Source organism: Dipodomys merriami, unplaced genomic scaffold (assembly GCF_024711535.1).
Source record: "Dipodomys merriami isolate MVZ:Mamm:240054 unplaced genomic scaffold, mDipMer1.0.p SCAF_10, whole genome shotgun sequence".
NCBI classification, from domain to species: domain Eukaryota; kingdom Metazoa; phylum Chordata; class Mammalia; order Rodentia; family Heteromyidae; genus Dipodomys; species Dipodomys merriami.
The window spans coordinates 416,696-443,861 of NW_027202271.1; the positions used below are offsets into that span (position 1 = coordinate 416,696).

Genomic DNA, 27,166 nt, shown 5'->3' on the forward strand with positions numbered 1-27,166 from the left:
TCATACTTATTTTAAAAGTACAACTTCTGATGACTAGTACTTTGACAATATAATGCTATAATACTTCAAAAAGATAATGCTACTCACACTTTTTCTTCTTTTAAGGGAAATCACTGAAACAAATTTAAGCTTAAATGAACTTATCAAGTGTGTATGCAACAAAGGTCCAGAGTTAAAACTTGTATAGCACAGGTAACTGGACTCATTAGATGGAAAGGCAAAACTCTGTATAAAACTAATCTTAGACCCTACCCACAATAGTCACCAAGGGTCCTTATTTTAAGAAGTTTTAAATTACAAAATAATTTAGTCTCTGTGAAGATGTAGATATTTAGTACTTAAAAATAATAAAATCCATATGTTGATTTGTTTTGTGATGTAGTATCAAAAATAGGAGGTCATTAATGTCTCCCTCTATGGGAAGCTGCATTTTAAGGCTGCCTTGGGAGAGAAGCACAATTAGGATAGAGGGTAGGACAAATAACTGAGCAATCAGAAAACATTTCCCAGTGGAAAGGATATGCAAAGTAAGATCTAAAAGCTCTGGCAATTCCATATTGGCCATTGTGGAAGGCAGAGGGTGGCCAGAAATGAAGTTAGAGAGAAAATAAAGGGTAAAGAGTTCTACACATGGGTGTGCAGGAGTTTGCCCTTACCTTCAGAAGGCAAAGAAAGAAACTGAGCAACTCTGGAAACAAATGATCATTCTGATTATAATGTGAAGGAAAAAAAATGGGCAGAAAATAGACTTTCAGGTCAGTCATTCTGTAGGTGAAATGTACAGTAGCTGAAATTAGGATAGTAGGGCTGGACTGCAGAAAGAATTTTTTTGTGTTTTTTAAAGGAATTTTTAGCGGGCACTGGTGGCGCATGCCTATAATCATAGCTACTAAGGAGACTGAGATCTGAGGATCACAGTTCAAAGCTAGTGTAGGCAGAAAAGTCCATGAGATTCTTATCTCTAAGAAACCACTAGAAAACTGGAAGTGGCATGTGGCTCAAGCGGTAGAGGGCTTGCCTTGAGCTGAAGAGCGCAGGGACAGCACCCAGGCTCAGAGTTCAAGCCCCACGACAGACAAAATTGTTATTATAAAGGATATACAGAGGGATTATAGTTACATACATCAGATAAAGAGCATATCTCTTTTTGGACAATGTCACCCCTTGTCTCTCCCACTGTCCCCACCCACAAGAAAGAAGGTTTTAAAAAATATTTAGAAATGATTTTGTTTGTCTGTGCCAATCCTGGGACTTAAATTAGGGCTTCATGTTCTCACTTAGTTTTTTCACGCAAAGCTAGTGCTCTACCACTTAATACACATCTCCACTTTTGTAATCCTCAGATCTCAGCCTCATGAGTAGCTATGATTACAGGTATGAGCCACCAGCACTTGGCCTTATAAAAAATTTTGAGAAGAGTTGAACAATAGACTAACTCTCAGGGGCCTAAAATTTTTGTTCTATTTATCTAGAATACCGTAAATAATGTTCACCAAATATTGTTGGAATTAAAAAAAAAATACTGCCTCCTTATAAAGGTGGCTAGAATTGCAACAAACAAGCCCATAGTCAAATGGTGAAATCATTTGTTATAAAAGAGTTTAAAAGTTATAGAAGTATTACGTTATAAAACCAGTTGACATTGATAAAATCACTGGGATTAATTTTTGTACAGTTACTATAGATCACTTTACCTCTTCATCTGCTAATCCTTCTTCTTCCATGGCCACTTCTAATTTCTTCTGCCTTTTCAAAAGACAAGATAGTTAAAATTTTACATGTATTCTTATTTCTATTTAAGAAATATATTTATTTAAGTTAACCACTCTGAATGCTAGGCTAAAAAGAAACTTCCACATTGAATCAAGATTCAGGTGTTTACAAAGAACTCTCAAGATATAAGTGTTAGCCTCATGCCTGTAATCCTAGCTACTCAGGAGGCTGGATCCTAGGATCGAGATTTGGTTTGAAAACAGCCAGGGCAGAAAAAGTCCCTATGAAACTCATATATCCAATTTATCACTTAAAAACTGGAACTGGAACTATGGCTCAAAATGGTAGAATGCTAGCCTTCAGTGAAAGAGCTCAGGAATAGTACTCAGGCCTTGAGTTCAAGCCCCATAAGCACCATAACCATGACCATGACCACCACCACCATAACTACCAAATATATACACACACACACACACACACACACACATATATATATATATATATATATATATATATATATATATATATATATATATATACTTTGTTTTTCATACTGGCCAAAGTCGTTGTTAGTACTGGGCTTAAATTCAGAGCCTGAGCCTTTTCACAATGCTAGTCACCACTCGAGCCACAGTTCCACTTCTGACTTTTTGCTGCCTAATTAAAGATAAGAATGTCTTAGACTTCTTTTCTCAGACTAGCTTTGAACTGGGATCCTCAGATCTCAGCCTTCCAAGTAGCTAGGATTACAGGTTTGAGCCACTATAAAGCTTTTTAGTTTATTTTTTTCCAGTGCTGGGGGACAAATTTAGGTCCTTACATATGCTAGGCAGGTGCTCTACTACTGAACTACATCTTTAGCTCAAATCATTATTGCTAAAGCTTCTTTCCTTTCCTGTAACGAACTGTTAGTTAATAAAGATGACTAATATTCTAATAGAGAATTATTATCTAATATTCTGGCTACCTAAAATATTATTTCTTCATGCTTATACTAGTAGAGGAAGGTAATAATGTTGAAAGCATACCTTTTAAGATGTCTATCCTTTCTTGTATCTGAATCTTAATTCTAACACTTATTGGTAAAATGTAAATCATTTACTTGAAGCTTAATTTTCCTACTCAAGGATATATGTTCAGTGCAACAAGTATATTTAATTTCATTAGAATTCTTTGGAAACTGGGAGGTCCTTTATGCATATACTCTCTATCACATTTGCTTTTCAAGATACAGCCAATTTCAGGTATTATTTTTTAATTTAAAATATTCTTTTTCAGGGGCTGGGAAGGTGGCTCAGTGGTAGAGTGCTTGCTTTGCATGCATGAGGCCCTAGGTTCGATTCCTCAGCACCACATAAGCCAAAAGAAAAAAGCCGGAAGTGGCGCTGTGGCTCAAGTGGTAGAGTGCTAGCCTTGAGCTGAAGAGCTGAGGGTCAGCGCCCAGGCCCAGAGTTCAGGCCCCACAACCGGACCCAAAAAAATAAAAAAAAATTCTTTTTCAGTATTGGGATTAGAACTCTAAGCCTCATGCTTATTAAGTACAGGCTCTCACTGCTGAGACATATGTCCAGACTTGTTTTCTATTGGTTATTTTTTAGCTGAGTTCTTGTTTCCTGCTCAGGTGCACCTTTGGGTATGATGGGCCTATGTTAGGCTACCATTGCACAATCATATCTAGTGTTCAATTGAGGAGAAGGCTTGTGAATGTTTCTGCTCAGGGTAGCCCCAAACTACGATCCTCACAATCTCAGCCTCCCTAGTAGCTAGAATTATAGGCATAATATAGGCTAAGTGCCTACCTAGCTTTCTACCTTTTTTTTTTTTTTTTTTGCTGGTCGTGGAGCTTGAAGTCTGGGCCTGAGTGCTGCCCCTCAGCTCTTCAGCTCAAAGCTAGCACTCTACCACTTGAGCCAGTGCCCACTTCCGGCTTTTTCTGTTTAGGTGGTGTTGAGGAATCGAACCCAGGGCCTCTTGCATACAAGGCAAGCACTCTACCATTGAACAACCTTCCCAACCCCGCTTTCAACTTTTTAAATGGCACTCCAACTTGATTAAGTAAGCAGATCAAGTAACAAAAGAGAGCTGGGCATGGTGGTTCACATCTGTGTCTTAGGAGATCTGAGGGTTGCAGTTCAAAGCCAGCCTGGGCATAAAAACCTGTGAGAATCTTATCTCCAATTAAACATCAAAAAGCTGAAGGTGGAACTGTGACTCAAGTGGTAGAGGGCTAGCCTTGAATGAAAAAGCTCAAGGACAGCACCTAGGCCCCGAATTTAAAAAAATTAACATTATTCCATCCCCACTGATACATATACAACACTATAAGTGTAAGATAATACTAGAAATTAAAGACAGTTGTGATAAAGCAGCATTCTAAAAGAAAATGCAAAAGATATACCACTATTTTTGAGCTGACATGCAGAGCATTGGATTCCCAGAAAATTATTTTGTAAAAATCTAACTAGATACAGTATCAGGGCAGAAAAATTAAGTCAGCAGATAATTATCTATAATATCTAGATTGTTTGTGAAAGATATGCTTACTGTCCAATCACAGCAAGTTTGCTTCCTTGTTTATTTCCTTTTTTCTTTCTTACCTTCCATTTTCCTCCCTTCTTCTCTCCCTCCTTCACCCCCTCTTTCTTAGTTTCATCATGTAGTCCCCAAACTCACAATTCTCCTCCTATAGCCTTACAGAGGTTCACTAATATACCCAGCCTAGTTTATTTCACAAAAATGTGACCAGAATTTTATATACCTGGTTTCTCTCTCTTCATGCTGAACAATCAGGTTGCTGTAAAAATTTTCCAGTGTAAGCTTGGCCACAGTCACTCTTTCCCGGGTATGGTTGCTCATAGGAAAGGAGGCTGTAGTCCCTGCCATCATTGCCATAGTAATAGACACTGAAAGGACACATTAAAAACAAATTATTTAATAGGAGGGGAAAACTTTCCTATTCCATGTAACAAGCTCTGGAAATGCTTAACTCTACTTGCAAAAATTCTACATTAGATTTAAATAAAAATCTAATAATCAAAGAAAAAAGCATTATTCACAAAGCAAAAAAAAAAAGATTAATTTTAAGCCGGGCACAGTGGTTCATACCTATAATCCTAGCTATTCAGGAGGCTGAGATCTGAGGATCACAATTCAAAGTCAACCCAGCCATGAACTTCTGTGACTCTTCTCTCCAATCAACCACCAAAATATCTGAAAGTAGAGCTGTAGCTCAAATGGTAGAATGCTAGCCTTGAACAAAAAAATGAAGGACCAGTGCCCTAGTGAAGGACCAGCACCAAAAGACAGAAAAATACTAGTGGAAGCCAGGTGCTGGTGGCTCACGCCTATAATCCTAGCTACTCAAGAGGCTGAGATCTGAGGATCGCAGTTCAAAGCCAGCCCGGGCAGGAAAGTCCATGAGACTCTTATCTCCAATAACCAGAAGTGGCACTGTGCCTCAAGTGGTAGAGAGCGTGCCTTGAGCTGAAGAGCGCAGGGACAGCGCCCAAGCCCAGACTTCATTCCTGTCATTTTACATGATTTTGTACTGAGATTTTTATATATAAATTATAAAATGTTTCCATAAAAAAAAGAATCAGGCAGGAAACACAAATATGTGAACCCAGTCAAGTAATAAAGTTCTGTAGCTATAAACTATATAATGTATAGTTTGTGAGTACCATTACTGGGCTTGAACTCAGAGTCTGGGTGCTGTTTCTTAGATTTTTTCATTCAAGGCTGGTATTCCACTAACTTGAATCATACCTCCATTTCCAGTTTTTTGCTGGTTAAGAGATAAATTCTCATGGACTTTCTGGGCCATGCGGGCTTTGAACCACAAACCTTAAACCTTGAAGAGCTAGGATTATAGGTCTAGGTCACCAGTACCTGGTGGAATAGTAAATGTTTGATTAATTTAAAGGTATTCAAGTGTTAACATTTACCACTGAGCCAGCCAAAGTACTGTTTTGAAGATAATTCAATTAGATATGATAGGAAGCAAAGTGGGCTGCTTCATAGAAGGTAGACTGAAGCCTCTGGGCTACTGGCACTGACCTTAAGACTTATCTAGACAACACTGACCATGTAACCAGAAAACCAGAAATGGTGCTGTGGCACAAGTGGTAGAGCACTTGCCTTGATCTGAAGTGCTGAGGGACAGCACCCAGGACCAGAGTTCAAGCCCCATGACCAACAACAACAACAAATTGAAGACAAAGAAACATTAAAGCAATGAAACAGGTTCCCTATATCAAACTAGCCACAATTTAGGTAATTTATCAATTACTAATAAACAAATCAGGTGTGAAAAAATTTCAGAAAATAATCAGCTTCAAAAAACAAAAAGCATAAAAGGATAAACTTAACTAAGAAGGTGAAAACCTCTGCAATAAGAACTATAAAACACTGAAGAAAAATATTGAGGACGATATTAGAAAATGAAAAAAATCTCCCATAGTCCTTGGATAAAATAATTAATATCATGAAAGTGGCTACATTGCCAAAAAGTCTATAGTTGCAAAAAGTCTATAGTTGTCATTCTTCATAGAAATAGAAAAAAATATAAAATTTATGTAGATGCAACAAAGACTATAAACAATTTATGCAATCTTGAGGAAAAGATAGAGAAGAAACAATATTAGTCTTCAAAGTATACAACAGAGCCACAGTAACAAAAACAACATGGTACTGGCACAGAAACAGAAATGCAGATTAAACTCACATAGCTTAGGCCATCAGATCACTGACAAAACGTGCCAAAAATACAAGTTTGGAGAAATGTCAGCCTCGTCAGCATAGGAAAATGAGATATTCTCATGTATAAGATTGAAACTAGTCTCTTTCTCATCCTGTACAAAATCAATTCAAACTGGAACAGAGACTTGCATGCAACTACACAAGCTCAAACTGGTACCTTTCTCAGGTGGCTTTACTATTGATGATCAAAAGGTTCATATCAAACTCCAAAAGTAAGGTAACTGGCCAGATATCTGTAAATCACAAATGTAATCCTAATTACTCAGTAGGCTGAGATGTGAGGATTGTGGTTCAAAGCCAGCTTAGGCAGGAAAAGTCTATGAGATTCTTATCTCCAATTAATCAGAAATAAGGCAAAAGTGGAGCTGTGATTCAAGTGACAAAGAGCCAGCCTTGAGCTGGGCACTGGTGGCTCATGCCTGTAATCCTACCTATTCAACAGGCTGAGAACCTGAGGATTGAGGTTTGAAGCTAGTCCAGGCAGGAAAGTCTATGAGACTCTTATCTCCTATTTACCTCCAGAAAACTAGAAGTGGTCCTATGGGCAAAAAAGTTCAAGGACAGTGCCTCAGCCCTGAGTTCAAGCTCTAGGACCAAAAGAAAACCCAAAAAACAAAAACAAAAGCAAAACTAAGGATCAACATACCAAGCCTTACATTCAAGCTCTTAATACTAGCACCAGAAATAAAAGACAGAAAAAAAAAAATAGAACTGAAGAAAGGCAGTAGAAATCTCACCTCAATCATTTTCAAGACTTATTTAAGAGCTAGTTCATACCTGTAATTCCAGATACTCAAAAACTGAAGGCAGGATCCCAAGTTCAAGGCCAGCCTGGGAGAAAAAATACAGACCCTATCTCAAAACCAAAATATGAACAAAGGGACTGAGGCCATGGGTCAAGAGATACTTTTCTAGCAAGTTCAAAGCCCTAGGTTCAATCGCCAGTTCCACAAAATGAAGCAAAACACAAACAAAAAAAGCCTTGGCCTGCTTTAAGGAAGATAATGTCTTATTCAAAATATTAGTCCAGCCAAAAATGCAGATTTTGTGCTGAAAGATGAAGGTTTAATGTGAGCAAAGAACAGCCAATGAATGCACTAGGCAAGGGAAGGAGACAAGTGGTAAGAGGTGGTGTGACATCCTAGGAAAGGAAAAGGTGGAGCTAGCTTTGGAAGCAGACTGGACAGATGAATCACCCAGTGGCTGACTATAAAAAGCTCAGTCATCTTTGAACACTCACATTTCATTTAATTTCCTTTTTTTTTTTCTTCCTTCCCTCCATCCATCCTTTCCCTCCCTCCCTCTCTCTTTCCCATCTATCATTTTCCTCTTTCTCTGTCTCTCTCTAGTACTTGGCTTAGATTCAGGGCCTCTCAATCTTGTTTGGCTTGCTTGTTTGTTTGTTTTTCTGGTCAGTCATGGGGCTTGAACTCTGGGCCTGGGCACTGTTCCTGAGCTCTTTTTGCTCAAGGCTAGTGCTCCACCACTTTGGGCCACAGTGCCACTTCCAGTTTTCTGGAAAGTCACAAGGACTTTCCAGTTCAGCTTTGTTTGGCTTTTTTACCCAAGGTTGGTGCTCTACCAAGTGAGCTACACCTCTTCTTGGTTAACTGGAGATAAGAGCCTCACAAACTTTTCTGTTACAAATCAGAATCCTCAGATCTCAGCCTTCTGTGCAGCTAAGATTATAAGCATGAGTACCTGGTCTGCACTTCAGTTTCTTAAAAATAAACTTCTAGCTGGGTGCCAAGTGGCTCACAACTGTAGTCCCAGCTGCTTAGGGGGCTGAGATCTGAGGAACACGGTTCAAAGCCAGACCAGGCAGGGAAGTCCATAAGACTCATCCCCAATTAACCACCAGAAAACTGAAAGTGGAGCTGTGGCTCAAAGTGGTAGAGTTTAGGCCTGAGTTCAAGCCCCATAAAATAAAGCTAAACTAAAACAAAAGAAAACAAAAACAAAAAAAACTAATAGGAATTAATAAGACCGACATTTGCATATACACTGAAACTTGAAAATAGATTAAGAGAGGATTTTAAATATACAATTTAAAACATACATTTCAAATATAGTACTATTCTAACTTCCCATTTAAAACATTCAAATCTACATTACTGAGCTGTGGGAGACATTTATGTGCAATTCTCAATTGTTTCTATTCCTTAACATTTCTTTTTCCTTTCTTGTCAGTCATGGGGTTTGAACTTAGGGCCTGGGCGCTGTCCCTGAGCTCTTTCACTCAAGGCTAGCACTCTACCACTTAGAGCCACAGCACCACTTTCAATTTTCTGATGGTTCACTGGAGATGAGAGTCTCACAGACTTTCCTGCCTGGGCTGGCTTTGAACCACAATCTTTAGATCTCAGCCTCCTGAGTAGTTAGTATTACAGGCATAAGCCACCAATGCCCAGCTTTCTTGATATTTCTTATCTTTAGTTTATTATGATTTTTTTTTTTTTGCTGTTCCTTTCAAATAAAAGTTGTTCCTTCTTTTTGTATGAACCAGTACTGGGGCTTGAACTGAGGACCTCACACTCTTAGCTTTTTCTACCACTTGAGCCACATCTCCACTTCTGCCTTTTTGTTGTTTAATTGAAGGAGTCTTACAGAATTTCTTCCTGGCTTCAAACCAGCTTCATCAGATCTCAGCCTACCAAATAGCCAGGATTACAGGAGTAAGCCATCAACATGCAAACTACTCCTTAAAAGGCATCAGACTAATATATTTAGAACCAGAAACAGCAATGTCTTTAGGGAAAAGAATTAGATAAGACCAAAATTAGAACCTAATATGATCAAGCTTACTTAAGTATAAGGACTCGGAGTTATGAGGGCCTCTTGGCTTTTGAGTCACTTACAACTCGCCCAACAGACTTTCTGACAATCACAAGTAACTAAAGAAAACCTCCAACTAAAAACAGACATGCCTACGTGACTCATCACAGTGCTATTTCATTATTAGCCATACTGAGTATTTGACTTCAGAAACCGTGAGAAAATCTGGAACACAGCAACCATATTAAGGCACCGAAATACAAAAATTCTACAAGACCAAAAAAAAGTGCTCATGAATAACCTTTATCATTAATTCCTGAACCACATATCACTGAGTATTAAATAAGACTATACCATTTTGTTGACTTTTGATCCTTAGGATCTAATTCTGGATTATCTGGAAAACAAATAGAAGAAGAAATAAATGCCTAAAATGGAATAAAAAGTAAATTGTATAGTTGGTTGTTATCAAGGATATCCTGTAATTCAAATAAATGGTCAGGCAAACCCTGCCATTAATCAGCCTATGAATTCAACTCTGCTCAGCCTGTTTCTAGGCCTCACTGGAGATATGAGAAGGCGGGGCTGGGAAGGTGGCTCAGTGGTAGAGAGCTTGATTGCATGCTCGAGGCCCTGGGTTCGATTCCTCAGCACCACATAAGCAAAAAGAAAAAAGCCAGAAGTGGCACTGTGGCTCAAGTAGTAGAGCGCTAGCCTTGAGCTGAAGAGCTGAGGGACAGCGCCCAGGCCCAGAGTTCAGTCCCCACGACCGGACCCAAAAAAAAAAAAAAAAAAAAGAGATATGAGAAGGCAACTTTCATTGTAAATATCTAGTTGTAAGACCATCACAAAACTTACATTAAAAAATGTCTGTAGTATTGGGAACTACACACAGGACTTGCTGCTTTACCATTTGAACCATGCCCCCAGTTGGGTATGTGTGCCAATACTGGGATTTCAACTCTGGGCCTCATATTCTCTCTTAGCTCTTTTGCTCAAGGCTGGTTATCTATTGCTTGAGCCACACCTCCACTTCTGGCTTATTGCTGGTTAATTGGAGATGAGTGTGCCTGCAAGATTATAAAGGAAAAACATGTTATATGGACAGTTAATAGTGAAAGTGTATGATTATATGTGCATTAGAGTGTTAGAAGGACATAGCAACAGTTAACAGTTGATTGGATCTCAGTCACTTTTCTGAGTGCCTAAAACATATCAGGCAGGTACTTTAATAAGAACCCTGAATCTAAGCCAGGCAATGGAGATTTAGTGTCTCACTTAGTAGCTTAAATAGGTATTATGAGAGGCAGGACTGTGAGTCTCTTTCACTTGTTTTCCTTTATAATCTTGCAGACATACTTGGATATAAATAAATCCACTTCATATTTTTTTTCTCTATTTTTTTTTCTTTTTGCTTATGTGGTGCTGAGGAATCGAACCCAGGGCCTCAGGCATGCAAGGCAAGCACTCTACCACTGAGCCACCTTCCTAGCCCCTCCACTTCATTTTTTTTAAAGGGAGGTAGTTACTGAAGCTTAAACTCAAGGCTTCACACTCACACTTAAGCCTTGCTCTTAAACATTTTTGCCTTTAGACATTTTTTCAATAGTCTTGTGTTACTTGCCTAATAGCAGGCTTGCATCAGACTCCTCTTACCTAAGCATCCCTTTTTGTTGTTAGTTACAAGCATGACGACTGTACCTGGCTTACTTATAGAGATGGGGTATCACTAACTTTTTGCTGAGACTGGTATCCAGATGTGATCATCTTGGTCTAAACCTCTGGACTCGCTGAGATCACAGGCATGAACCATGATGTCCTCTCCTCCCTTTCCCTTAAAGTGCAGCCAGGCTAACCTCAATCTCACATTCTGCCTGCTTCAGCCTCCCAAATGCTGAGATTACACTCATGAACCTTCACACTGGCTCCACTTCACCCTTTTTAAGAAACACCTAGTAGTGAGAGCAACTCGCAGCTCCCTGGGACTCCAGGACCACCAGCGGACTGCAGAATCCAGACACAGAAAAGTCCCACAGTATTGGACCTGGAAGCACACAAACACAGAAACCAGGGATGAGCCACCAAGACAACCAAACCTAGACAGCTCCAATGGGTCAACGCTCAACTAAAACCAATGCTGTGGAGCAAGGCGGCCCAAGAGACTCAACTGAGAGCTGCAGTGCACAGATCCAGAGACCTGCCACAGCACCAACCGTCGGCCACAACCAGTTCCAGGATTGGTGAGTACCCTGCTGGGCCCACCCCCACACATGGGAGACAGAGCATGACCTGGACCTCTGCTCCTGCCCAAGAAGGAACACCACCCTTGAAGAGAACCAAGAGGTCAAAGACCATCCTCACTTCCCCCAAACCAACCCATTGGCTTCCAGAGGGAGGTCACAGGGACTCATACTTGGTGAGTGCTAGGACCCTGTGTCCTCCATAGCCCTATTAGGAGAGTAACCAGACTGTCCAAGAAAAAAGCCTGCACACCCATGAGAATCAGCCCCTTTATGCCTGAATGAGTCCCCCACTGCTCCCTCCTCCAGCCTTCTGCAACAGACAGATCTGAGCATACAGCTGCTGGCAGAGCATTCCCCCACTAGGAACTGCTTGGTGAATACATGTGCAGGCCCCTTTTGGGACCTGCAAAACATGTGCACATGCCAGACCATCAGGAGCTGCAAATCGTGTGTACATTGGCCCATTGGGAGCTGTGAATCGTGTGTGCACAAGCCTACAGCTGATAGAGTACTCCCTGCTGGGAGCTGAAATGACTCTCACATGCACACAAGACATGGAGAGCCAAGTGCCTGCTACTTGTGGGAGAGAACCAACCTGTGGTGGGCCAAGGTGCACACAAAATCCTGTTCATCCATGGGGAGCCCAACCCTTCTGAAGCTAACCCCTTTGCCAGAGGCTTCAATCTAACCTCCCCAGCCCCTACTGAAGACTGCCCTGCGCTCCTTTCGGCTAGTCCAGGACTGAGCACTTGCAACAGACACTAGCTGGCCTGGGGACCCAGTATGGGCTAGTCTACCTAGTTGAACTAGCCCTGGCCAAGCCAAAGCTGCCGCCTGTTGGACATCAACAGGCCAAGCTCAGGCCACGACCCTCACAATCCCTGAACCCAAATGCATAAGTCACAAAAATTACAAGATTCATGCACAACTAAGACAACAAACCAAATCCAAAAGCCAACAGAAATCCAGGAAAGAACTCCAGTGAGAATGATGGAGGTAAAAAAAAAAACCCACTAAAGAAATGATAACAGGGGCTGAGATGGTGGCTCAGTGGTATAGTGCTTACCTTGCATGCATGAGGCTCTGCGTTTGATTCCTCCGCACCACATAAACAGAAAAGGCCAGAAGTGGTGCTATGGCTCAATTAGTAGAGTGCTAGCTTTGAGCTGAAAAGCTGAGGGACAGCGCCTAGGCTGAGTTCAAGCCCCATGACTGACCAAAAAAAAATTTTTTTAAGAAAATGGTGCTAAAGGTCAGATAATGTGATGTTAGGAAAATGAACCCTTAAATATGTATTTTAATGTTTTCGTTTCTTTCATGCATGTGTTTCTAACGCATTTATAAGATTATTTCTTTGTTGCTTTGTATGTCCCTCCCCCACAGTGTAACCCCCGCTTTCACTATATTTGATGTCAGTATAACATGTGGAGGAGATGGGGACAAACAAGTTGTTTAAGGATTCAGGTGGACCTGTTGCAACAATGAGAAGTACAAAATGTCATGTCAAAACCAGCTTTACAATGTCGGTGTGGGGGGGGGAGGGGGGTATAATTGGGTGGGGGGAGGGGGGTAAAATTGGGTGGGGGGGAGGGGGGAGGCGGGGAAGGGAAGTGAAGGGTAAACAAAGGAGGAGGCTGCAATGCTTGGTAAGAAATGTATGCATTATCCTGCCCATGTAATTGTAGCCCCCCTGTGCAGTATGTTCTCAAATAAAATAAAATACAATTAAAAAAAAAAAAAAAAAAAAAAAAGAAAATGGTGCTGTGGCTCAACTGGTAGAGTGCTCACCTTGAGCTGAAGGACAGTGCCCAAGCCCAGAGCTCAAGCCCCATGACCAACAAGGAAAACAACAACAACAAATTTTTTTAATAAAAAAATAAATAAAAGAAATGATGACAGAATTAGCCAATGAAATAAAAGTGGAGTTGCAAAAGCAATTTCAAGGGCACAAAGAAGAAATGGCAAAGGAATTCCAAGACATCAAAAAAGAGGTGCAGATAAAAACAGACACAGTATATACCTCATTAAAAGATGAAATTAACACTTTGAGAACCAATATCAGCAGCACAAATGGTTCAATTTCCACAATGCAAACCACAGTGGCAGCCATAGGTAACAGAATGAATGAGATGGAAAACAAAATATCAGGAGTTTAGGATAAAACAGAGGAGCTGGAACAGAAAGTCAAAGGTATGGAAAAAACACTTACCAAAGGAAAAATCTAAGAACTGGCAGACTCAGCCAAGAAATCAAATCTATGTATAATTGGAATTGACAAGGAGGAAAAATTTCATAGTAAAAGCATGGAATATCTATTCAGTAAGATAGAGAAAAGTACACCCATCTTAAGAGAGAAAAATTTCATCCACCTAACAGAAGCATATAGAACATCTAGTAGACAGGATCCAAGAAGAAACACTTCTAGACACGTCGTAGTAAAAACATTAGACTTGAATAGCAAGGAACTGATTCTAAATGCTGCAAAATCAAAGAAGGAACTATATTACAATGGAAAGAAAATCAGAATTCCTGCAGACCTCAAACCCTCCACACAACCCTCAACGCAAGAAGAGCCTGGAAAGGTACTATTTAAGCCCTGAAGATCAACAACTGCCAACCCAAACTGGTGTACCCAGTGAAGCTATCACTTACATTTGACTGTGAAACTAAAACTTTCCATGACAAACAAAAAATTTAAGGAATTCACGAATACTAAACCACCACTATGAAGAATACTAATGGGAGGAATATAATCAAAAGAAAACAATCAAAATCAAGGAAACACATCAGACAAAAATCACTAGAAGACCAACTTAGTAAGCACAGGAAGAAAGAAGCAAAATACAGGAAAACAATGGCAGAAAGCATAGCATACCTCTCCTAAACATTAACGGAATCAATTCACAAATTAAAATAAAAAGGACAGCAGATTGAATCAAAAAATAAGATCCACAAAAAAATGTGGTATATATACACAATGGAATTCTATGCCTCCATCAGAAAGAATGACATTGCCCCATTTGTTAGGAAATGGAAAAACTTGGAAAAAAATATATTAAGTGAAGTAAGCCAGGCCCAAAGAAACATAGGTCCCATGGTTTCCCTTATTTGTAATATCTAGTATATGTATGAGTCAAGCGGAAAAGGTCAGATAATGTGATGTCAGGAAAATGATCCCTTAGATGTGTATTTTAATGTTTTTCTCTTTCATGCATGTGTTTCTAACGCATTTATAAGATTATCTCTTTGTTGCTTTGTATGTCCCTCCCCCACAGTGTAACCCCCGCTTTCACTATATTTGATGTCAGTATAACTTGTGGAGGAGATGGGGAAAAACCAGTTGTTTAAGGATACAGGTGGACCTGTTGCAACAATGAGAAGTACAAGTTGTCAAGTCCAAAACGAGCTTTACAACGTCGGTGCGGGGGGGGGGGGGGGGGGGAGGGGGGGGGAGAAGAGAAGGGGGGAAGGAGAAGGATTGGGATTGGGGGGGAGGGGGGAGGCTGGGAATGGATGTGAAGGGTAAACAAAGGAGGAGGCTGCAATGCTTGGTAAGAAATGTACGCATTATCCTGCCCATGTAATTGTAACTCCTCTGTACAGTATGTTCACAAATAAAATAAAATTAAATTAAAAAAAATAAGATCCATCCATTTGTTTTCTCCAAGAGACCCATAGCACAGCCAAAGAGAAAAACAAACTCAGAGTGAAGGAATGGAAAAAGATCTTCATGCAAATGCACCCTGCAAGAAGGCAGGAGTAAGCTAGGCACCAGTGGCTCAGGCTTGTAATCTTGAATACTAAGTAGGCTGAGATCAGAGGACTGCAGTTCAAAGCCAGCCCAGGCAGGCAAGTCCATGAAACTCTTATCTCCAATTAACCACCAGAAAACTGGAAGTGGCTAAAGTGGTAGAGCTCTTGCCTTGAGCTGAAGAGCTGAGGGACAGCACCCAGGCCCAGAGTTCAAACCCCATAAATCAAAAACAAAAAAAAGGCGGTAATAGCCATATTGATATCTGAAAAATAGACTTTTTATTAAAATCAGTACAAAAAGCTGGGTGCAGGTGGCTTATGCCTGTAATCCTAGCTACTCAGGAGGCTGAGATCTGAGGCTTGCAGTTCAAAGCCAGCTCAGGCAGAAAGTCTGAGGATTGCAGTTCAAAGCCAGCTCAGGCAGAAAGTCTGTGAGACTCATCTCTAATTAACCACCAGAAAACCAGAAGTGGTGCTGTGGCTCAAGAGCTAAGAAGCACCCAGGCCCAGAGTTCAAGCCCTACAACTGACAAAAAAAAAAAAAATCAGTACAAAGAGACAAGGAAGTCATTACATTTTAATAAAGGGAATGATCCACGAAGAGGAAATCATAGTGGTCAATGTCTATGGACCAAACAATGGAACAACTAAATACTCCACTCTCACCAAAGGACAGGTCAACCAAACAAAAGATAAGCAAAGAAGCCTCTGAATTAAATGGCACCATAACCTAAATAACAGACATCTACAGAGTTTTCCACCCAACAACTACCCAATACATATTCTTCTTAGCAGCTTATGGAACATTCTCCAAAACAAATTATATCATACATATCATAGTTCACACAAAGAACCTAATTAAGCAAATACAAGAGGACTGGCAGAATCCCTTGAATCCTCTCTGATCACAGAATCAAACTAGTTCTTAACAGCAAACGATACTGTAGAAATTACTCAAGGAAGTGGAGCTGTGGCTTAAGTGGTAGAGTGCTAGCCTTGAACTGAAGATCTCAGGGACAGCACCTAAGCCCAGAGTTCAAGCCCCACAGCAGACAAAAACAAAAAACAAAACCCAAAACCAAAACAAAACAAAATCCTGATTTTAGCCCGCGCCGGTGGCTCATGCCTGTAATCCTCACTATTCAGGAGACTGAAATCTGAGGATCACGGTTCAAAGCCAGCCCAGGCAGGAAAGTCCGTAAGACTCTTACCTCCAATAAACCACTAGAAAACCGGAAGTGGTTCTGTGGCTCAAGTGGTAGAGTGCTCACCTTGAGCTGAAGAGTCCAGGGACAGAACCTAGAAAATTTTTTTTTTTTTTTTTTTTTTTTTTTTTTGTCGGTCGTGGGGCTTGAACTCTGGGCCTGGGCGCTGTCCCTCAGCAATTCAGCTCAAGGCGAGCGCTCTACCACTTGAGCTACAGTGCCACTTCTGGTTTTCTGGTAGTTTATTGGAGATAGGAATCTCATGGTCTCTCCTGCCCGGGCTGGCTTTGAACCGTGATCCTCAGGTCTCAGCCTCCTGAGTAGCTAGGATTACAGGCGTGAGCCACCAGCGCCTGGCTAGAAAAAAATGTTTTAAAACTACACATAAAATCAATGAGACAAAAAGCTGGTTTTTGAAAAAAATTAGTGAAAGTGACAGACCACTTGCCAAGATTAATGAAAAAAGAAAAAAGGAAATTCAAATCAACAAGATCAGAGATGCCACAGGAAACATTACAACAAACATCCAAAAAATGCAAATGATTACAAAGAACTACTTCCAAAATCCATACTCACTAAGGAAGGAAAACCTAGCAGAAATGGATGGGTTCTAGAAACATATAAACTGCCCAAACTGAACCAAGAAGATATACACTAACTAAACAAACCATATGAGATAGAGGAAGTAGTCAGAAGTCTCTCAATAAGGAAAAGCCCAGGCCCAGATGGATTCGCCACTGAATATACCAATACTCCTCAAGCTTTTCCATGAAAGAAGCAGAGGGAGCAATCCCAAACTCATTCTATGAAGCCACTATCACTCTCACCCCCAAATCAGATTAAGTATCCAACAAAAAAAGAAAACTACAGACCAGTTTCTCTGATGAACAGATGCACAGTTCCTCAATGAAGTATTCCCAACAGAATCCAGAAACAAAAAAAATCATACATTATGACCAAGTAGGTTTCATCCCATGTAAGATTGGTTTATCATACACAAATTAATAAATGTAATTCACCATGTCAACAGAGCCAAGGACAACATGATGATCATTTCAAGAGATGCAGAAAAAGCCTTCGACAAAATATAATACCCATTCACGATAAAAGCTCTGGTGAAACTAGCAATAGAAGGAACTTTTTTTTTTTTCTTTTTGTTGGTTGTGGGCTTGAACTCTGGGCCTGGGCACTGTCCCTCAGCTATTCAGTTCAAGGTAAGCCACAGTGCCACTTCCCGTTTTCTGGTTGTTTATTGAAGATAAGAGTATCCCGGACAGGGCTGGGAGGGTGGCTCAGTGGTAGAGCGCTTGCCCTGGGTTAGATTCCTCAGCACCCCATAAGCAAAAAGAGAAAAGCCAGAAGTGGCGCTGTGACTCAAGTGGTAGAGTGCTAGCCTTGAGCTGAAGAGCTGAGGGACAGCACCCAGGCCCAGAGTTCAGGCCCACGACTGGACCCCCCCCGCCCCCAAAAAAGAGCATCCCGGACTTTTCTGCCCACGCTGGCTTTGAACCATGATCTTCAGATAGATCTCAGCCTCCTTAGTAGCTAGGATTACAGGTGAGCCACCTTCTAGCCTGGCTAGAAAGAACATTTCTTAAAACAATAAAAGATACACAACGGAACAGTCAATATAATACTAAATGGAGAAAAACTAAATCCATTTCCCCTAAAATCAGGAGTAAGGCAAGGATGGCCACTCTCTCCACTTCTCTTCAATACAATTCTGGAATTCTTAGCCAGAGCAATAAGGCAAGAAAAGAACATTAAAGGGATCTACGTGGGGCTGGGAAGTTGGCTCAGTGGTAGAGCGCTTGCCTTGCATGCCTGAGGCCCTGGGTTTGATTCCTCAGCACCACATAAGCAAAAAGAACAAAGCCGGAAGTGGCGCTGTGGCTCAAGTGGTAGGGCACTAGCCTTGAGCTGAAGAGCTGAGGAACAGTGTCCAGGCCCAGAGTTCAGGCCCCAGGACCAGACCAAAAAAATAAATAAATAAAAATAAAAAATAAAGGGATCTACGTAGGGAAAGAAGAAATTAAACTATCTCTATTTGCTGAAAGACCCCCAAAACTCCACTCCTAAATCCTAGACCTAATCAATCACCTCAGCAAAGTAGCAAGATACAAAATTAACCCGCAAAAAAACAGTAGCCTTTTCTGAACGCCAACAATGTACAAGCAGAAAGGAAAATCATGAAAACGCAACAGGATATGACAATTATACAGGATCCTAGGAAGTGGTGCTGTGGCTCAAGTGGTAAAGTGCTAGCCTTGAACTGAAGAACTGAGGGACAGTGCCCAGGCCCAGAGTTCAAGCCCCACAACTGACAAAAAAAAAAAAAAAGGATTCTAGACACCCATATACAGTGAGACAAAGAGGATAGTGTTAAGAGAAAAACACCAAGTTGTAATACCCAAGTGCCTCTTCATATGTACATAAAATAATATACATTCTGAAACAAACTGCAAGGAAGAAACAAAGCAACTTTTCTTAATTTGTGTTTTCATTTTCTGATGACTCTGTATTCTTTCTTTACAGAGTGATACACATGCACCTCTGAGGGAAAGGGGGGAGAGGACAGAATCAGTGGAAAGTGGGTGAAAATGTGCAGCAGCTGCACTGGACATTAACAAAAGTGAACCATGCAATTCATGGGCAGAGATGGGAGTTCCAGTTCCTTAAGAGGCAGAAATCAGGAAGGCCACGGTTTGAGGCTGGCCCAGGCAAAAGTTAACAAGACTCCATTTCACAAAGGAAGTGTGCATGGTTGTAGGTAGTAGGAAGGCTATAGGTAGGAGGCTAGTTCAGGCTCAACCTAAGGGGAAAAACATGAAATCCTTTCTTTAAAAATAGCCTAAAGCAAAAAGGGCTGGAGGTATGTCTCAAGTGGATAGAGTGCTTGCTTAGCAAGTATGAGGCTCTGAGTTCATATCCCAAAACTTCCAAAAGGAAAAAGATCATGAATGGTTTTCTTACATGACCAGGACAAATCTCAATGGATGGCATCCAGAATTCACTGGCAGGGATTTGGGGATGAAGTCCAGATCTGAGTTGCATCTAGATGGTTTCCCAGGAACCCTAAAAAAGGCCTCAGGAAGTACAAAAGGTAAAGTTCCACTGGCATAGAATCACAGTAGTGACAAAAGAGTCCTTCTTAGGCCTTTGGCATTTTAGTATTAGAAAGTTCTTTTGACATCTAACCTAATTTTCTGTGCTGAAATTCAAACTCACTTACTAGTCTCATGTTCTCCATAAAATAAAGAACTTCATTACCAGTACCAACTCAAATGAGAGGAAGGGAGCTGGAATCTCTACTGGTCTTCTTTTATGCTCTTTCTACAGGTTTTCTTTTATGCTCTTTCACTGCATAACCAAGAATTCTTCAACTTTCAGTCTAATTGGCTAAAAGGGGAAATGATTATCTCCTTCAAACAGAAAATAGAGGGCTTGGGAAGGTGGCATTGCATGCATGAGGTCCTGGGTTTAATTCCTCAGCACTACATAAGCAGAAAAATCCAGAAGTGGCACTGTGGCTCAACAACAACAAGAAAATAGACTGAGTTGAAAATAAAGTTGCCTTTCTATAATCTGTTTAACTAGTTCCTATCTCAGCGTATTTTAAATAATGCCTTTTTGAACTTAATCTATTTTATTACATTTGCTATCAATTGATTTTTTAAAAATAGCCATATATGTCACGTGTCTATCTGCAGTGCTAAATGATGAGCATGCACAATGCTCTCTTAGCTTTGTTCTTCCATTGAAGAACATGTGTACACACATGAATAAATGAACACATAGGCTTAGTTAAGGAAGCAGCTCAAGTGAATACAACCAATAAAAGAGACCTAACCAGGGGCTGGGAAGGTGGCTCAATGGTAGAGTGCTTGCCTTGCATGCATGAGCCATAGGTTCGATCAGCACCACATAAGCAGAAAAAGCTGGAAGTGGCACTATGGCTCAAGTGGTAGAGTGCTAGCCTTGAGCTGAAGAGCTGAGGGACAGTGCCCAGGTCCAGAGTTGAGACCCCACTATCTACAAAAAAAAAAAGACCTAACCAGTTGGGAGCTGGTGGCTCACATCTGTAATCCTACTCAACAGACTGAAATCTGAGGATCGCTGTTCCAAGCCAGCCCAGGTAGGAAAATTTGTGAGACTCTCATCTCCATTAAACTACTTCAAAAAAGGCAGAAGTAAAGCTGTGGCTCAAGTGGTAGAGCACTAGCCTTGAGAAAAAGAATCTCGGGGATAGTGTCCCGGACCTAAATTCAGGCCCCAGGACTGGCACACAAAAAAAGGATACCTAACCAGCCTTATACCAGAGCCTGGTTTCATAACCTATTTAGCAATATAATCTTCCAGAGTGTTTTCTTCCTTCCTTTTTTTTCTTCCTCCACTTCCCCCACCCCTCTCTGTGCCAGCATTGGAAGTTGAATCCAGGGCCTTGCACTCTTGCTTGGCTTTTTCATTCAAGGCTAGTGCTCTACCACTGGAGCCACAGCTCCAATTCTGGCTTTTCGCTGGTTAAGTGGAGATACAAAGTCTTATGGACTTTTCTGCCCAGACTAACTTTGAATTCTCAGATTCTCAGATCTCATGCTCCTGAGTAACTAAGATTATAGGAGAATCACCAGTGCTCTGCTGAAAGTTACAGTTTAAAAAAGTTGTATCCTAACTGACAATGCCTGTTACAGATGACAGGAAATAAATAATAGAGAAAGTAGAGGTGTGGTTCCTGTGGTAGAGCAACAGAGTGAGGTCCTGAGTTCAAGCCCTAGTACTAGCACAAAGTAAGTAGTAGATAAATAAATAACTTAGAGAATGAGGCATGGAGGAACACACCTATAATCCTAGAAGGAAGGATGAGGCAGGAAGATGGAGAGTTGGGGGCTTTAGGATAGCTATAGGTGGAAAACACCAGCAGAAACAAGGTAAACCAGTAATCCCTCTGGCTTTAGGTAAGTGTGATGAAAGAGTGTCTCAACTTGTACTTTTTTTTTTCCTTTCACATTGATAAAACCAACCATTTCTTTAACTTGGGGTAACATAGCATGTACAGGTAAAAGAGTATAAATTAAAACAACAAACGAGATAGAGTAGTTGTTGTTAGTTACATTCACAAAGATTTAAGACAGATTACTTTTAGATTTAAAAAAGATGCAGAGAAAAGCATTTGTGTACACTGCTGACAACACTGAGAAAGTCATGTGATTGAGTGAATATAAACACTTTGGGAGATCTATCACATCAGAAAACAATTGTATAAAGTGATCTTTAACCAGCATTGTTTAGGCAATGAAAAATGTATTCTGAATGTCAACAGGGCAATAGTTATGTACATTACATACAGTATATCCATAGTATGTGATATATAAATAAACACAGAAAGGCCTACACATTGGAAGGAATGTTGCTGTGTACTGAATGGACCCATTGAAAATTCTCCAGGGCAACTCATATATATGGATGTTTAGAGAGGGTAGGGGAGCTAGATGCATCTAATCTGTCAATATCCTTTAAACAGATGAGGGTCAGAAAGGTTGGGCAAATTAACTTTTTTGTTTTGAACATCTTGTTTTATTTTCCAAACCAATAAATAAAAACAAACACATAAAATGAAAACTGGATTTTTAAAATGAGAAAGTAAAGAAAAAGATAAAGTTGATAGCTCAAGAAAGTGGTAAAAACAGAGCAGCAAGCTCCTGAAGAAACAACACAAGGGAATTAGGGATGAGATGGTATGAGCTTTGACTGAAAAACAGAACTAGGTAAGAAGTTCTCTAAAATGACTTAGCTCACATGCAGTTATGTCTTATGAGACTATCTGTCTTATGTATCTTTACCATATCAAAAGGAAAATCTAGGTACATTAAAACAGTCAAGTATATAAACATGTAAGTGACAATTATATACATCAGTTGGAGTCCCTGGTAAACTGAAAGCAGCTTAAAAACAAAAAAGTTTTTTTTAAAAACCAAAAAAAAACTTTTTAATATGACTTACAGGTTACCCCAGAATAGGAAGTAATGACATTTAGATGAATTAAGCTATTAAAAGCAAAAATGGCCGCATCCTTCCTTAAAAACCAAGTAAATGTAGTATAGTATGTACAAGTGGCACATGGTGCCAATTTTATTTGCAGCTATCATTATAGTACTCCATCTCAAATGTACAAGTTACACCTTTGTCACAGCCTTGGCTAAGTCCTGAATTAGTGCAGAATTCAGCTGTGGTAGAATGCTGATGTTAGCATGCCTAGATGTAGCATACTTGTTCTTGATAGTCATGTGTTTTGTAAGCCCCCAATTCACCATGACTACATTCTTAGTCAGGTGCTGCAGAACAGGAAGAAGAGATTCCTCAGTATAAGACAGGTAATGCTGTAGAGTTGGTGTCCATTCACCATTATCAAGAATTTTCAGGGCTGGGAAGGTGGCTCAGTGGTAGAGCGCTTGCCTTGCATGCCTGAGGCCCTGGTTTCGTTTCCTCAGTACTACATAAGCAAAAAGAAAAAAGCCGGAAGTGGCGCTATGGCTCAAGTGGTAGAACGCTAGCCTTGAGCTGAAGAGCTGAGGGACAGCGCCCAGGCCCAGAGTTCAGGCCTCACGACTAGACCAAAAAAAAAAGAATTTTCAGTGCTAAGCAAAAAGCTCCTGCTGCAATTTGAGAAGGAGGAATGTGCACCATTTCATAATCCATCATAGTCAGTTCCATCAGGTATTTGGCCAATGTATGCTGCTCAACATCAACCTCTCCAACTTTTGATGCTCTATGAAGGAAGTGCAGGGGTAGAGGGCGGCCCAGACTAAAATTCAAAGCTCTTAGAACCTTCATTTCCATCTGTCTGATTTGGTGCTTAGTGTAAGTATTGTTAGTTACAAAAGCAAAAGTCACCAATTTCTGGAGGATACATTTCTTCATATTTGCTTGCAATAAACATGGCAGTGAAACCAACCAGCTGCAGCATTTTCTTGGGCACACAATTATTCTGCATAAACCTATCAATAACGGAAACAGTCATGTACATGGTCTCTTGTAGCAACTGGAATTTCATTTGAATTTGCACTAGCCAGTCAATTAGGATGGCTCTCATGTTTGCAGTGACTTCCCGACCTAGCAGGTATTTTGGTCAGACAGACTGTTCTTCCTCAAGTTGTCTCAGATAAGCATAAATATCTTTCACATATTTACTACAAAGATTTGGATCAGCTCCATCTTCTGCATCCACATCATTCATTACAAGTATTACATCAGAGAAAGCCTGACACAAATATTCTTTGGCAGGGGCACATCCAGATGTTTCCATTGGGCTTGGAGAGGGAGTACCAACCAAAATAGGTTCAGGTGGAAGTTTTTCTTCCTTTACAGGCTCAGGTTCAGGTTCAGGCTCTGGCTCTGGCTCTGGCTCTGGCTCAGACTCCTGTTCTATCTCGCCCACACTCACAGGGGCCTTTACCAGGTTTTGGTAGCTTTTTAGCAACTTTTCCAGTAGCTGAAGCTTTTACTTCCTTCTTCAGAGGCACTCTGGCCTGTAGCTGTTCACTGTTTTTATTACCAATATCTCCAAGAGCAGTTCTTGGTCTCAGCCCGAGTTTAGAAGCTGCCGCAGTCGGCACAAGCACACACTTTGAGCCTGCCATGGTGACGTTGACCTTATTTTCAGCATTAATTTTCATGTTTCTGGTGACCCAGAGTGCCATGGTTCCTCTTCACCAGGCAGAAGCAGAACCCGGAGCCTCACAGACCAACAGCTTTTCCTTACCAGCATGCCCTCAACTTGCACTTTCATGTGTGCATGTATGTGCTGGTACTAGAAATTAAACACAGGGCCTTAAGCTCTGTTGTTTAGCTTTTTCCTCAAGACTAGTGCTCTACCATTTGGGCCACACTTCTACTTCCAGCTTTTTGCTAGATAGATGGAAATGAGTCTCATGGATTTTTCTGCCTGAGCTAGTTTGGAATTGTGATCCTCAGATCTCAGCATCCTAAGTAGCTAGAATTACACAAATAAGCCACTGCATCTGGCTCAGTTGCTTTTTACAAAGAGCATCTTCCAGCACAGAAGGTGACCCAATAAGCAAGCACTTCTCATAGTTCAAGCAACAGCTATTCAGATCACGCCCATAAATGACAGCCACCACTAGATTAATGTCAAGGCAAACCAGTCCCCTAATGTTTTTTGGCTCTCAGGCTATTTCATACCAGAACCAGATCTTGATAACCTGACACAAACCCAGAAAAGTTCCTATTCTATAGGACTTGCATCCACAGAAATGCCACCCAGTATCCTGACATCATGGGAACTTATTGTGCCACTCAGAAGACCTAGTATGTGTTCATCTACTTGTGTAGAGAATTAATTCCAAAAATGAGTCAGATTTTTAGCAATACTAGGAATATTTATAAAAAGAGGGGGGGGTAAGTATTTTTTAGTTGGATAAATAAGATGGGCACCATATCTCCTTCCCAGGAAGGAAACCTAAGCTCAACATAACTAGGAGCATTGATCTAGAACTGGGGCAGAAACTTGCATTTAAAAATTTAAATTATGCCTGCTGCCTGCGGCTCACACCTGCTAACCCTAGCTACTCAGGAGGCTGAGATGTGAGGAGCAAAGTTTCAAGCCAACCCAGGCAGGAAAGTCCATGAGACTCTATCTCCAATTAACCACCAGAAAACCTAAAGTGGAGCTGTGACTCAAGTGCCTGGAGTTCAAGCCCCACAACCAACAGAACAAAAAACAAAAAAAACTTTTTTTACTTATGCAGAAGTGGTGCTATGGCTCCAGTGGTAGAGCCCTGAGTGGCAGAGCAAAGTGCCTACGCCCTGATTTCAAATTTCAAGACAGGCACAGAATTTTTTTTAAATCAGAATTTAACTTTAAAGCCGGGCGCCGGTGGCTCACGCCTGTAATCCTAGCTACTCAGGAGGCTGAGATCTGAGGATCATGGTTCAAAGCCAGCCCAGGCAGGAAAGTCCATGAGGCTCTTATCTCCAATTTCCAGTAGGAAATTTCCAGTAGGAAACCAGAAGTGGCACTATGACTCAAGTGGTAGAGTGCTCGCCTTGAGCTGAAGAGCACAGGGACAGCACCCAAGCCCAGAGTTCAAGCCCCACGACTGACCAAAAAAAATTTTTTTTTAATTTAAAAGTGTATATATTATTATGTGGGATGCTAGTGGCTCACTCCTGTAATCCTAGCTGGAAGCTGAAATCTAAGGATACAGGTTCCAAGCCAGCCCAGGTAGAAAAATCTATGACATACTTATCTCTAACTAGCAAGAAGCCAGAAGTGGAATGTGGTTCAAGTGGTACAGTACCAGTAAAAATGCCAAGAGACAGAGCTCAGGTCCAGAGCTCAAGCCCTAATACCAGCACCAAGAAAAAAAAAACTAAATTATATGCAAACTCCAGTTATCTCATTTTTTATAATGTACCTAATTAACTGACACATACCTATTTATGGGGGCCATGGTGTTCTGACATCTGTATACATTGTGTAATATTCAAATAGGGGTAGCTTTTTAAAAATGGTATTAGAGTTTGAACTCATACCTCATGCTTCCTAGGCACATGCTCTATAACCTAATTTATATACCCAACCCTTTTTAATTGTCCTAGGGATAGGGTTTCCTAATTTCTGCCTAGGACCAACCATGATATTCTTATCCATGGCTTTCTCGTAGATAGGATCATAGTGATGAGCTACCACACTCAGCTCATTTGTTGAGAGATGTCTTTTTTTCTATTTATAATTTTTATTTTTTACCTGGGCTGGCCATGATTGTCCCAATGTCTGGGACTACAGATGTGAGGATACACCTGGGCTGGTCATTTAATTGTAAAAGCATTATGAGATAATGCAAAGTGAAGGGATCCCCTAACTCCTTTACCATGTTATTTCAGAAACTGTCACTCAGGGAAGGTAAACAGCTCCTCTTTTTTCAAGGATTTTCTTTGAAAATAGAAAACTTACTTGTGAGTTGGTTTTCATACAATCTCACTAAAACCAGTAACTTAACACTATTAAACCCTCCAAGGTACTTTTCTATTCTATTATTATTTGTATTTTTTTTCTTTTGTTTTTGGTGCAGCTTTTGTGCTCACGGCTAGTATTCTACCATGGAAGCCAAGGATCCACTTCTGACTTTTTTGCTGGTTAATTGGAGATAAGAGTCTTACTAACTCTTCTGCCTGGGCGGGCTCCCAATCATAATCTTCAGACCTCAGACTCCCAAGTATCTAGAATTACAAGTATGAGCCACGAGCAACTGGCTGCATTTCAGCTCTCTAATCATTCGGCCTTTTAATCCATAAGTTTATTTTTGTTTCCCCAGGACTTCTTTATATATTGCTTCAGTCTACATTTATCCGTCAGGTGTTTTTAGGATATATCAAAGGCCTCAGAAAAGGCTGGAGAGCAATTTACTGCTCTCTGCCTACACAGAAAGGAATGACTACTATTAATGGTTTTAAAGCCTTTTACCAAAGACCAGGCAGGTGAAAGAGCCTTTATATGTATTATATATGAATTGGGGGAAGGCAGGCTGGGAAAGAAAAATTGAAAACAAACCACAAGAGACAGATACCAGTGACTCATGCCTGTAATACTGGCTACTCAGGAGACTAACATTTGAGGATTCCAGTTCAAAGCCATCCCAGGCAGGAAAGTCAAGAGAGATTCTTATCCCCAATTAACGAGCAAAAAGTCAGAAGTGGATA

The 27,166-nt window shown here is 40.6% G+C and overlaps 2 protein-coding genes across 10 annotated transcripts in view; both read right to left on the reverse strand.

Annotated features, from left to right (window-relative positions):
- Positions 1-27,166, reverse strand: part of Stk38l (serine/threonine kinase 38 like) — a 143,285-nt gene that overhangs the window by 85,752 nt on the left and 30,367 nt on the right. For 4 of the 9 annotated variants that reach the window (XM_070037967.1, XM_070037938.1, XM_070037965.1 and 1 more), the window contains exons 2-3: positions 4,472-4,616; positions 1,695-1,746 (exon numbers count right to left, since the gene is read on the reverse strand). In XM_070037967.1, coding sequence (XP_069894068.1) covers positions 1,695-1,746; positions 4,472-4,616 — 197 coding nt within the window. Of the gene's footprint in view, positions 1-1,694; positions 1,747-4,471; positions 4,617-6,628; positions 6,701-7,248; positions 7,303-9,600; positions 9,644-11,102; positions 11,291-27,166 lie in introns of those variants that run through there. The other 5 variants (XM_070037945.1, XM_070037952.1, XM_070037958.1 and 2 more) reach the window with 5 other exon arrangements.
- Positions 22,531-24,144, reverse strand: LOC138836111 (G2/mitotic-specific cyclin-B1-like). Its single transcript, XM_070034605.1, is given in 5 exon segments — positions 22,531-22,870; positions 23,085-23,332; positions 23,334-23,432; positions 23,580-23,869; positions 23,901-24,144. Coding segments are annotated over 5 exon segments (1,131 nt in total). The 3' UTR covers positions 22,531-22,620.